This window comes from Meleagris gallopavo, chromosome 1 (genome assembly GCF_000146605.3).
Source record: "Meleagris gallopavo isolate NT-WF06-2002-E0010 breed Aviagen turkey brand Nicholas breeding stock chromosome 1, Turkey_5.1, whole genome shotgun sequence".
In the NCBI taxonomy this organism is placed as follows: domain Eukaryota; kingdom Metazoa; phylum Chordata; class Aves; order Galliformes; family Phasianidae; genus Meleagris; species Meleagris gallopavo.
In genome coordinates, this window is record NC_015011.2 from 72,802,228 (window position 1) to 72,815,353 (window position 13,126).

General features: G+C 37.9%; 1 protein-coding gene across 1 annotated transcript; it reads right to left on the minus strand.

Annotated features, from left to right (window-relative positions):
- Window positions 1-868: 868 nt before the first annotated feature.
- LOC104912681 (protein O-mannosyl-transferase TMTC2-like) lies at window positions 869-10,247 on the minus strand. Its single transcript, XM_031555492.1, has 2 exons — window positions 10,078-10,247; window positions 869-7,195 (listed from the first exon to the last, which is right to left on the minus strand). The coding sequence occupies exons 1-2, from the start codon at window positions 10,230-10,232 to the stop codon at window positions 6,574-6,576; spliced, it is 777 nt and encodes a 258-aa protein (XP_031411352.1). The 5' UTR covers window positions 10,233-10,247; the 3' UTR covers window positions 869-6,573.
- Between the last annotated feature and the right edge of the window lie 2,879 nt (window positions 10,248-13,126).

The following is a 13,126-nucleotide window of genomic DNA, read 5'->3' on the forward strand; positions in this document are numbered from 1 at the left end:
TCAATATCTCTGACAAGAAAGATAGCGGAGGCCAATCTTGCTTTTCTCATTTTAGGATCAAAAAGAAAAGCAGCAAGGAGCTGTGGGAACTACAGGAAACAGCAGTATTAGCTACTTGAAATTGTCAAGGAAGAAGTAAATTGCAAAAAGCTTCTTTTGTCTAAGAGGTATCTGCCGGGGGAGGGGGAGTGTGGCCAAGACAGTGCAGGCCTCACGCTGCCGCTCTCCCGCAGTGTGAAGAGAAAAGCACTGCACAGCTCCAGCCGGAAATATGAGCAATGTACGTATAGGCACATTCGTCTCAGCATTTCCACAATTTCGTACGGGTTTGGAGCAGCCAGGAGAATTAACCCCCAGCTGACCACCATGGAGACTGAGCTCACAGCTGGGCAACAAGAGCGGCCCAGCGATGGGGCGCCAGTCCTGCACACAGCTCTGGAACCTCAAAGGTTGCACTGCACTCAAAGATGGCACACAACAGCTCTTCTTAGACAAAGAGAACCTGCACGAAGTCAGATCACATTTGAAGCTCTAAATTATTTATTATTTCTATATATATGTTCAGGAGAAGTGTGTTCACCAAATATCTGGTTCTGAGCATGAAGCCTGTTCTGAACAACTGCTACCCCAGCAGCCTAAACCTTGCATATCACGATAGAGTAAGGCAGAAGCACAGCAACACAAGTGTTTGAAAGAAAGAACTAGCAAAGTCAAAGTTTACTAAGCAGGTCTGCTGAAATATGCAGGCCTGTGGACAAGTTCAAGCACCTTAAAGTTCCTTGGATTGTAGAAAATAAACAGAAAACACACACCATTGAGCCAGAATTTAAACAGTATTAAAACACTCTCTCAAAATGAAATAACCTGTAGATGGAGAAAAGGAGAAAAACCACCAAGTCCTACCGCTAAGGCCCTTAAGCTCCTCAGAAGAGAAGAATACAACAGCAAGTTTAAATCAAGAGCAGCATTTTATTTTGAAATTGTTTACCAATATGTGATACTTCAAAAGACATCTGCTTCAAAGAATGGAGAAAGTGATTTATTTCATGTCTGGAATGTTCTCAAAAATCAGTAGCTTTATCTAATATACAGAAAGTCCTATTTTGCGCAGCAATCGTACATATCTCACTCACAACTGAAGTTGTTCCAAGATCATAAAAGAAAGCAGTGCTTTAAAAAGGTTGGTTTAGTGGTTGACTATGTCATCCATGCAGGCCGAGGGTTTCCATCATTACCTTAAATAAAATATAGACTTCCAATAAAATTGCTTTTTACAAAACCAATACTGTTATAATAGCACAGAAGGTTAGATAATGCATCCTGCAATCCAATTTGTGGTTCACATTAAGTTATAGACAACAATAACTAATTCCACACGAGATAGACCTCCTGTGGGGAGGAGGGGGTTAATCAGATCAGTGATGGAAAAAGAGAGGTCTCTTTCTTTTAGTATAACAATCCCCCTGTACTAAGGCTATGTTGATCTGGTAAAACATTACTATACTGTAACAGAGGAACATTAATGGAACATACATCTGGTACAGTTATTTCTAAAAGGCAGTTTGTACACAAACCACAGAGCAATAAATATTTTATAATCACCATTATATTAAAAATGAATTTTAAATGTATTTGTCCCGTCTTTTTAACTGCTAACATTGTCCAGCTCCATTTTCACTTAAAAAAAAATAAAGAGGAATAAAGGACAGCACAGTTGGGCTTATATTAGCTTTGTACAACTAATTGGACAGAAGATTGTCTACAGCAATGTTGATTAATGGCTCGGCTCTCAAGCTGGGTACTGCAAGTACAAAAGAATTAAGGCCTCTGAATCTGCATAGTTTCCATAATCACAGACTTGATCACAGCTCTCTGTCGTATTCAGACTCCCCCTCCCATCCCCATACTTACGATGGTTTAATTTGTGCAAGTCTAACTGCTGACAGGTACAACCATTAGATACACACAACACATGGCAACTCAATCAATCTGCATACCTGCTACGCAACTTAAGACAGAAACAACTCAAGGCCTAGAATGGTGAAAATCAAAACAAAATCTCAGCTTTCTTCAGTAAGGAATGCTTTGTCCAGTACTGAGCCACATTTTTTTTTTTTTAATTGCTGCCATTCCAAACAACTTATTTACATCTGCAATAAACACACTTCCATCAAATTCTGTTGTTTTAAGACAGCAAGTACTTTCTTATCAGAGTGCACTTTGAAAATGAGTCAGATAGAATAAAATAGAACTAACCAAATCAAACTGCATTGAGACTGACATTTTTGCCAGCCAGAGCTTGAGTATCACAGGCAGACAGGAATACAACAAGACTTGGCAAAGGAAAAAAGATCAGCAGCCAAGTTCTACCGAATAACCAGTACATAGATGACAGGGAAAAGAGCTGGAGAGTTTAATAAGTAGCTATGATATACACTTTTAAAAGTGCATTAAAAATAGCTTTAAATAAAGGGTAATATTAATCTGCTCTGCTGGTGGTCCTTCTCTGCAGCTGCCTCATTCAAAAGCCGTCACTCCTCTCAAAATGCAAGGACTTGACATGGCACATCAAGTGACACATCACTGACTCGTCATGACAACAGGTGTGAGCCCAGTAAACAGCTACTGGTCTTGTGTCAGAGCCACCATTTCACATCTATTTCTCACTTGGACCAATGATAAGAACAAAATGAAAGAAAGAGACTTACCACCACCCCCTGTGCATCTCTACCACCAGCTGGAGCACTTTTAAGGCTGCTGTTACCAACCCATCCTCTCTAACCATCAATGAAGGCATTCAGTGGTTTTACTGTTCCTGGTACATAACTAATTGGGTCTCAGTTCCCCCAGCAGTGCGTTCTCAAAAGGCTTACAGACAAAAGCCCAAGTCCTTAACCACCCACTGCCCCAAATGTCTCATTCTGAGGTCCTCTCACTTCAACTTTCCTCCCAAAATTCCCCAGTACAGCTGTTTGCAGAGCAAGGAAAACTGAATACAGTGTCAAAACTGGATACAGATAGAGAATGGATACAGTGTTGATTCAGGTTTAAAATAATTCCTAAAGCCCTATCTGGGATATTTGTTTTTCATGGTTTTTTATTACCAGCATTTCCTCTAAGTTCCAGTTTGCAGCACAGCATATGAAACAGATGTGTCAGCTCAGCTGAACAGGGTTTAGATTAAGGTTAGGTAGATTGAAAGGGATAGTTCCTTCCTGCCATTCCACAGATGCTGTGGCATGCCCTTTCTTCTGCTATCAGTTTCATATTGTTACTGTATACTTAGAACAGATTTAAGCCAACCATCTTTTAGAATTATTTTCCTCTCTTCCGTGGTTCCATTCTACGCTTTTTTACACTATTATAAAGACCATCACATTTTTCTGGACTGCTCTTAGTGATATCTGATGTTTTTCTTTCTACAATTACCTTCCCACATTGAGAAAATGCAAAACACAAGTTCCAGAACAGGTAAATGACTTTAGTTCTATCTGTACAGACATTCAGGAAAGCATTTCTGAAACATGATAGACTTGTATTTGGTGGATTTGGTTTTTTTTCCATTTCTTTTTTTTTTTGACACTGTATTCTTGTTATGAAATGCTCAAGCCAGTGGATAACTCAGAATTACTCATCTGTAGACGGCTACTGACATGCAAGTTGCAATGCAGGAATGTCTTCCTAAGCAAAAAAATTGTAGGCAACAACATTAAAGAAAAAAAACATAAATAAAACTGTTAATCTAAAAGTCGGTTTTGTTTGCTGAAGGGGAAAATAATTTTTTAGTTTTTAACAGGGACACATTTTAAGGCCAAAGTAACAAAAAATGTAACACCCAAACAATTGATCAAAGAATGTGGAGTTGAAAATGGCAACATATCCTGGCTCCTATTTGGATTATTTGTTTTTAATAGAAAACTAAAAGATAAACAAGCTTGTCTTTATCATTCTCTGCTCAAACAGAAGGAACCAGACTAAAACTAAAGCCTTCAGCAACAAAACCTAGCTCTGTTCTTACTAATCATTTCAAAAGTAACAAAGCATCATTTTAAACTATCATTCTTACAGCATAATCATTTCAAACTTATGTGAAAATAAACGCAGAAAGTCATTTGAAATCAACAAGACAGCATCTAAATTGCCATAATGGTCAGGATTTGTCAAACACTGCTCAGATGCTACAATCAAAACCCACATTACCAAACTCCAGTCACTTACAGTGATCATCATTTAAAAAAATAAAAAATAAAAATTGCACTTCACTCCTTTACTTCTCATTCAAGCCTTGGGAATGGGAAATTGCAATGGTTAATGGTTATGGCCGGGTTCATGCAAAGCTAGAGTACAAAAGAACATACAGGTGAGTGCTCAATGAGAAACACTTCTCATAAAATATTAAATCAATGAAGATATCCCTGGCACCCAAAATCCTACAGGGTGATATGTTCTTATTAAAGCTTAAGTAATTTGTGAACGATTTTTAAGTAAAACTTACAAAAACAAAAAAAGCCTAACTGGAAGTACTTTATAACCAGGGCTCCCAACTAAACCTCTCATCACTGTAGGTGACTGAACAAAGGCTGCCTTAACATTGACATAAAAACTAGCATCATTCAGATTGAACAGAATTGTAAGGAAAATACAGCCTAATAAGTCAGTGAACCAGGAAATGTATTTTTGGCATATCAAGCAAAATATTCACTTTTTTTTATTTTTTTATTATTTATATTATTTATTTATATTCGTACTTTTGTTTAAAGTGATCCTCCCCATAAGACTTCTCCCATCTACAATCTAAACTTCTTAACGGTTAGTAACCTCCAAAGCACAGAATTATTATTTCTATTGTTAGAGATGGAAAAAAAAAAAAAGCAACTTCAGGCATTGACACTACTTTGTTGTCCAAGACAAGAAGTTTCATGGAGGAGGAGAATACAGATGTCCAAATTTAGAACTACATAACCTAGAAAGATGGGTCTTGCATTGCCATTGTAGGACATGGAAACTTAGATTTCACTTATGCCACCAAAATCTCTGCTGGACCAATTTTTACCCTGGCGTCAATAGAGAAACAGGGAAAAAGGGAATAAAAGGTTTTCCTCACTAAAGTCCATCAAAAATGTCTGTAAAGGTTTAGGGTTTTGAGCAGTGAGTACTCTATGATAAGGAACTTTAGTTCAATGACTGTACCTTGGTCTTTGAAGAGAGGCTGCAATGAGGACAGACTGAGAATAATAATTTAGATTTGGTATGAAGTTAAATGCAAGGCATTCAGAATTTCATATGTGTAGTATGAACGTTTTTAACTGTGTAATTCTCTGGGACAGTTTAACATTTGAATTACAAACCGAATTCCTCAAAGTACTTCACAGTATCTTTTCCCATATCTCTGAGAATAAAATTTGCTGTTACAGATCCTGTTTTAAAATATATATATTAGTTTACTGTTTGTTTCTGCTCAGCATTAATGGGCACAGTTTAGCATACAGTACTTGGCCACTGGCATTCAAAAGAGGTCTTAAACATAAGAAATTATTCTGTTCTTTAATATGGCTATTTATGTCAGAAAAATGCATGACAGCTAAGTCAACATGCCACAGGAGTTTATCGGGCAACTACTTGTTTTTTCTGACTCTATTTTCATTGTACGCTATTTGTAGAATGCATTCTACACTCTACAAGCTAAAATAATAACTTTATAAAACTGGAATTTATTTTAGATTAATTTGTGTGAGAAGTCAGATTTTAAAATCAATGTGATTGAAACAGACTTCAAAGCCTTATTTTATTCCTATACTTAGTTATGTCTCACTAAAAAAGCAGGTGTCCCCATGAAGCATTTACCTTTTGTTAAGTCAGCATTTTTTGAAGGAAAGATCAATCCACTGAAATAAAAAGCTACATATATTCAGCTCTTTCATTTGTATGGCAACTAATGCGATCAAGTCTTGATTTCAGCTAGAATATATGGGTGCCACTAAAATATGTGAACTCTGAGGAGAAGACAGGGGCTTTGGGTGAGCTTTATTTATTTATGTTTATTATACTTGCTTGTGGGCTAGAAGTTAAAAAATGAGCAATACTTTGCTTGGTAAGGCAACAAAATATTTGTGTCACAGCTCTTGCTAGGGGGAGAAAAAATGCATGCCAAAGACATGCTGCCAGGTTCTGTGCATCTCTGCTGAACTAGAACAATGAAAAGTTCTATCTTTGCATCAGGGAGCCTGCAGACGGTATAAGCTGCTGCACTTGCCTGCTTGACTAAACTAAGCAAAGTTAGCAAGATACAAGAGGATAAGAGCATGAATGGATTCTTTGCAAGCCATACATTCAGTGCTTGACGGTAAAGAGAATGAGGAGGGAGCTTCTGGAAGCAAATAAAGTAATGAAAGAAATACATCCCCAGTGTCAAGTAATGGCAATGGGTAATAGCACACTGCTCAAACAAAACGTAAAAACTCCTTTCTAAACTGAATTAAAAATACTTCCAGTATTAGACATCTGTGCTTATTTTTCAGAGTTGACTAAACTTCTGAGAATTATTCTGTGCTTGAAAACTCATTTAACACCTAATTAACAGAGACTGTTTTTTAACAGCTTATGGGAAAGAGAAGGGAGACTCACCTTGTATAAAGCAGGAATGATCTGATGCATTTTCAGCCGATGAAATACAAAGATATCGTACACTGCTGAAATTGCCAGAACAGTCACTCCTTGCTCCTTCCACAGCATGCTGCATCCAGCACACAGTCCTGCTCCCAAGATCCAGCCCCAAGTTCTAGCTGAGGAACTTCTTGTAGAGCAATGCTTCACGTAACACATCAGGGAAAGCAAAAAGAAGAGGCAGGCTCCAATGTCTGCCCTCCCCACTATCCCCGCTACGGCTTCGGTGTGGATCGGATGAGACGCAAACAGCAAACCAGCTATCAAGGTCCAGTACCCATCCCCGAAGAGGATCCTGGAGAAGTTTGTGAAAAGGCCTGTGACTGCAGCATGCAACAGGATGTTTACAAGATGGTAACCCCACGGGTCCATCCCTCCGATGGCATGGTTGATGCGGAAGGAGAGAGTGCAGAGAGGTCTGTAGGACTTGTGGCTCCCACTGTGAGTGAGAAGCGTTCCCCAGAAGTCATTGTAGAATATATGGGTCCATGGTGTCTCTGGCAGAAGGTCCTGGTTTGTCTTGATAGCTCGACTACAAAAGACAAGTAAAAACTTCATTTCAATAGAATGAAAAGAATACAAGTGAAAAGCTGTGAAAATGTAATCACATTGCTACAAGAAAGACTGGCATTGTTTTTATGTTGCTTTAATCCAAGTTTTTAATTTCTACAGGAGATGTTAGAGAAGTCCACATCTATTGACTTTTCACTAAAGCAAAATTTCCATATAAATTGGCTTTTAAAACATTAGAAACAGATGTTATGCTGCTTCCATTAAATTAAAACACTCTTCAGTGGCATTCGTCTGAGTCTAACCCAGGAGTAATTGGTTAAGATTTGATGAGTTATAATTAAAATGTAAAAGAGATATGAAAAACTGACAAACAGTATTGTTGAAACAACTGATTCTCCAGTAACTGAGAACTAAAACCTCAACTGGCCCTTTATACTGAAATTTTAATTTAGATGTTGGAATGAATCTCACTGACATGGATGAACAATAAACAGAAGTTGGTAAGAGCATGCAAACTTCTGGTGTGTTATGGGCACTCCCACAACTTTCTCATACATATTTTGACTGACAGCAATTTTCAGTAAACACCTTGCTGAAGGCAAGCAGCAGAGTATTTTACAGGAGATTATACCTCTTTCTATTTCTTATACTTACAATTTAGAAAAAAACATTTTTTACGTTGTATTGGCTTAAGAATTCCAGCCTGTGACAGGTTGATTGGGGGCAAAAAAAAAGTGCAGTTTTCAGCATTTTTGTTTCCAACCACCCTGGCAAGGGCTGGTGCCAGCCATTAGCACTCTCCACATCTAATTCAGTACTGTAAAAATCTGTCCGCTTTACAAATCCAATCATTTGCATTTCAAATTTATGCTGTAGAAGGTGTGAGGCCTGTTTAGTTCAAAAAGATGACTAGAATTTAATTAATTACTTGTCCTCACAACCAAAGTTAAAATTAAGCAATTCTTCCAAACTGTTGTTACTATTGAGCTTAACTCATTTATAATTTATTTTATCAGGGTAATTGAGAATGAGGGCAGCTCATAATTCTAATATTAAAAATATTAAACAAGAGAGAGATTTATCTCTATTTTTTACTGATTCCCTCTTCCTGCCTTTCCAAAACATATATTTCTGTAATTAATCATGTTTCAGTTCAGATGAGGAAGCAAAAAATGGCACGAAATTCAGGCCAACATCAGAAACACACCAGTCAAATTCATTTGCCCAGATTCCATTCACATTCTCATCCCCCAGTGAAACAAGAACCTCGTAATCTGCATCCAAATCCCAGTTTTTATGCTATTCATTTCAGGAATGTTGTCTTGTTCGTTATAGAAAAATACTCAGACACTGATACGCTATCCCACAGAATCTCCATACAAATACCCTAAATGACATGCAGCTCAAGGTTTCCATTGTCTACCGCACACTGCTGTAATGCTTTCAGACATGCTTCCTATCTGCATGTCCTTTTGTCTCTGTGCACATGGAGGTTACAAAGAGGTCAGCTTAAATCCTATAAAGATCTGACGATGCCTTCTAGAATGCTTGAAAATTTTCATTTTGACTTCTGCTTATGCAGTGGATCAGGTTCCTTATATTTGTTTTCTCAACCCCACACACATTTTTCTCATTTTAGTCCAGTCACAAAAGAACATTGGAAGAAAACAAGATCTTTGTTTTCACATTATTTATCTTGTCCTTTGGAGGAGTCTTTTCCTGAAATCTAAGTCCTCTGTTTGTGATTTCAGTTTGTAGTAGCACTCTCAGAGTCATAAAGAAAAAAACAGGAATCCAGTAAAAGTAAAGCAGGTGTTAGGCTAGAAATAGTCCTTTCTCTAAGAAAGACACAGTATCTAAGACTACAGGCTCCTCAACAGTGAGCAGAGCTAAGGATGGCTATCAGATGTCAGGATTTAGAGCTGAAACCTTGAATTCAAATAGCATTTTTTTCTCAGGGAAACAGTAAGAAAATAAGTGGCAGTAACGCTGGCACTGCAACTGCCTTCCCTGAGGCTGAGCACTCTGATGTAAAAGGACTAGATGGCACACAGGTCACACCCATTAAATCATTGGGTTTTACTGTATCTTTTGCAAATGTGCCTACTTCCAATACTTGAAGCCATGCAACCGCTTCTAAAAAAATACGTAATTGCACACAGCTATAAGACATATCTATATGCATGTATATGCATGCATGCTAGATACTAGCACACGTCCCAAACAACTCCATTCTGCACTTAATAAGAGAAAGGACCAGCTTGGTCCCCCCAAGTGAACAGCCGCTGTTCCAGTCCTTCCCACACAATGCGTATCTCCTTGAGTTCTTCCTTGCCAGAAGTAAACTGTCTTCCTCAAAAATATAAAGAAACCAATTGTACATTCAGATGTCATGAATTCAGTCAAATTTCATTTACAGTCTCAGCAACAAACTTGATCCTTTCCTGTTGAGTCCTATTCATTTAAAAAAATCAATCAGCAGCAATCCTTGTAGGTACAGTATTGATCACCTTGTATTTAACTATAAAACTCCGCAGACAATTGTGAAATAAATGTAGTTTCTCATGCATGTAAAGGTAACACAATCTAATATCTGCCAGCGTGAAAAACATAGAAACTGCTGGTTCCAGCTTACTTACTGGCCCAGTCATATCAAATGCTGTATTGTCTATGAGACAGAATTTGAAAGAAAGATAGGAGTTCTTTCCAGATGATGATTTTTTTGCGAAGGGTTTGAACGTAACAACAACAAAAGCCTGGTTAATGCTTTGGGACACTGGAAAAAGCTAATACAGGAGATGAAACAAGATTTCCTGTAACAAAGAAGCATGTCACACACAGGCTGCTAGTTAAGCTTCAACTGCCACCATTTCATATTTTAAAATGTAATAAAAACTACACCTGGCCAACACAGACTTGACTGCACAAGAGGATGCAGGAGTACGAACATCTGAGGACAGGCAGCTCCATGCCATTTTGCTCTTTGAAGTGTAAAAGGCCTCCAGCTCCCATAGCCCAGCCACAGGCCTCCCAGTCCAGGCCCTCCCACAGGCCATGGCCCAGCCCAACCTGGCTGACAAGGCCTCATCTTTAATTACTAAAATAACAAGCTATTACTTCTGCTGCAGTATTGATGCTTAGACAGTGATTTCAACAGCAATTTTAAAAGCAGTTCCTCTTGATGGCCTGACAGGCAGTGCTGACACGTCCTTTATAATGCTTCTGTGCTCACAGTGACCGGGGCTCTCCGCAGATAGAAAATGTTATTAACTGCTGTCTCCAGGAAAGACTCTGGGATAAAGGAAAGTACAAAACATCTTTTTAGCCTTGTCTTCTCCTTCTCCTTCACTCACAGTTTACCTCCAGTTTACGTCCTGCAGATTAGTCCAATCTTGCTAATGGGCATAACAAGAGAAACTCGCCAACTGCACTCATCACTCTTAAAAAGAGCTGTAAACTCTGCTCTTGCTAAAAGGCACTGGGTCACAAGGGAAAGTCATTTTTCAAAGCTCCAACGCAACTGGCATTTTTACTTTCGAGCAGCTTCAGATAAGGCTTGCAGACTCAGCCAGGGAACTCGCTTTCGTCAATTTTTAATGCCTGCCCATTTCACGCATCCCGGGAGAGCAAAATATCTCATTCAGAGTACAACAAATGGATCAGTTTGAGAGTAAAGAAGGAAGAATCATAGCCAGCTATCAATACCTTAAAAATGGAAGTCTGAAGAAAGACAAAAGCTATACAGGCAAATCATTTGCTTATCAACTCAAAAGATTCCTTCTGCCTCCTGCTGATTTGCTGTGTGGTCAGTACACACCTTCAGCACAATGCAAGTAAGATTTTTTTAATCAAACTCAAATAATAGCAGAGACCGAGCAGTTCATACATACACATATATACGCATACACACAAAAAAGCCCAGATGTTTTTAAAATTAACAGCTCTATATGTCCTGAACTTCTGCACTAGTGCTAAACTGATCCAGGTGTTAACACCAGGGTAAAAAACAGATGCAACGTTCTAAAGTGATTTAACACATTAAGCCATATGTCCAGCTTCAATATTGCTAATGGTCCCCATATGCTGAAAACGAACATCAGCATTTGAAGTACAGGACATATTTTTAAGAAAAAGGAGAACTCCCAAATGTGCACAGAGGAAGCTATTGCCCGGTCTTCTCTCACATAAAATAGATAGGCAGTGATGGACTGGCAAGTCTCTATTCAGAATTTCTTCCTTGGTTTTCCTCGAAATCATTTTAGAATATTAAGAATACTCCATTTTCATGAATAGTAATGGAAAAGCTCCCTGTAGCATTTTTACAGCAGATCTTAACAAATCATGCTAAGGAGGCTTAGAATATTTTACATTACCTGCAGAGACAACAAGCTTGAAAACACAGCCTGAGCCTCCTTCACAGAGTACAAACAACTTCACATCCCCTGAATATACAGCAGCTGAGTCTGCCCCTCCAAAATACTTACAGGTGATCTGTTCAGCAGGCATGAGGTCAGATATCAGGCTAACAACAGAGGTTGTCATACCTTGGATAGTTCTCATACTTGCCCAAAGACTAAAATACACGTGCAATCTATATTGATAACCAAAAAAAAAAAAAAATCAGAAAGCACTATCTAGTCCATAGAGATGCCTTAAGAGTAATAAGCATTAAGTATGTGAAATCTCATTCATCTAAATGTTTAATTACAGACTCGAGGGAACTATTTACCATTCTTGCATATTTCTGGCAGCAATTATATCTTGCATGTTTCGTATTAAAGTTCATTTCTTCTCAACAGTTGTGAAAGTGGAATTTATCTACAATACCAGCAGGCTATAAAATTTTATCCATGCCGGTTTTCAAAAAGAGGTACCTATACTGTATATTGAGCAGGGACACCTGCAGGAGACCACATTCTATGCATCCTCTGGGTTTCAGGTTGCAGCTTGTAGTTTCTCTGAAGAGCAAATTTTCTTAGGTGAATCTCTAAGGAATGGACAATAACTCAGCTGTTTTCAGATGGGGAACAACTAGCTAAGCTAGTTATATATTGGATTCTGAGTTCCTGGCTCTGAGAACAGGACTACATGTATTAAAGAGGCCACAGAAGAACACCTACATTCAAATCATATTTTACACTAATTAAATGAAAACTTAACATCACAAAAGGGAAATGTAGTGCCAGTAAACTAGCCCCTAGCTAACTTATGCCAATCCTTTTCTAACTGTAGAAATACCTGAATGCATCAAACTCAGAGCTCATGCATGGAAGACAATATTCCCATCTTGGAAATTGGTAGTGAAAGCTATTAACTATGCGGTTAGTAACAGAATATATATGTAAGTATCAATATTATTTATAGATTTTGAATTATTACTGTTCTTTAACAATAACATCATAGCCAATCTAAGCTGTGTACCTGAACAAATATGAACTACATGTAACAGGACAGTAAGCAGTGTTTTTCTCATAAAACATTTTTAGTGATACTACTCTGAATTAGACATAAGCAGAATGGAAAGATGCATGAGACAATGATATTATACATTTGTATGCTTACAATTGTCATAAAAAATGGAAGCACATGGGAAAAAAAAGCAATAAAAAAAAGAAACAACAAAATTCAAACAACAAAATCAAAAGTGTCACTGTATCACAGTAGGTAAATATATTGTATCCAAGTATATAGACTTCCCAATAATTGTCTAAACTGTACAATATCTTTTAAAAGCATTGATCTGCATTGGTGACAGCCTTCTAGAATTCTCTAACTTTGCAACTGAAGATGCAGTGTTATTCTGAAGAAGGAAAGCCATTCTAAACAGGTGGTACATACAACACTGACTGCTGTCAAGCACTGCTTTACCTATACTGAGGCATACGGCAAGCATTGATTTTCTTATTGACTAAAAGAGCTCTAAAACTTTAAGGAACTAAAGGTTCAAAGC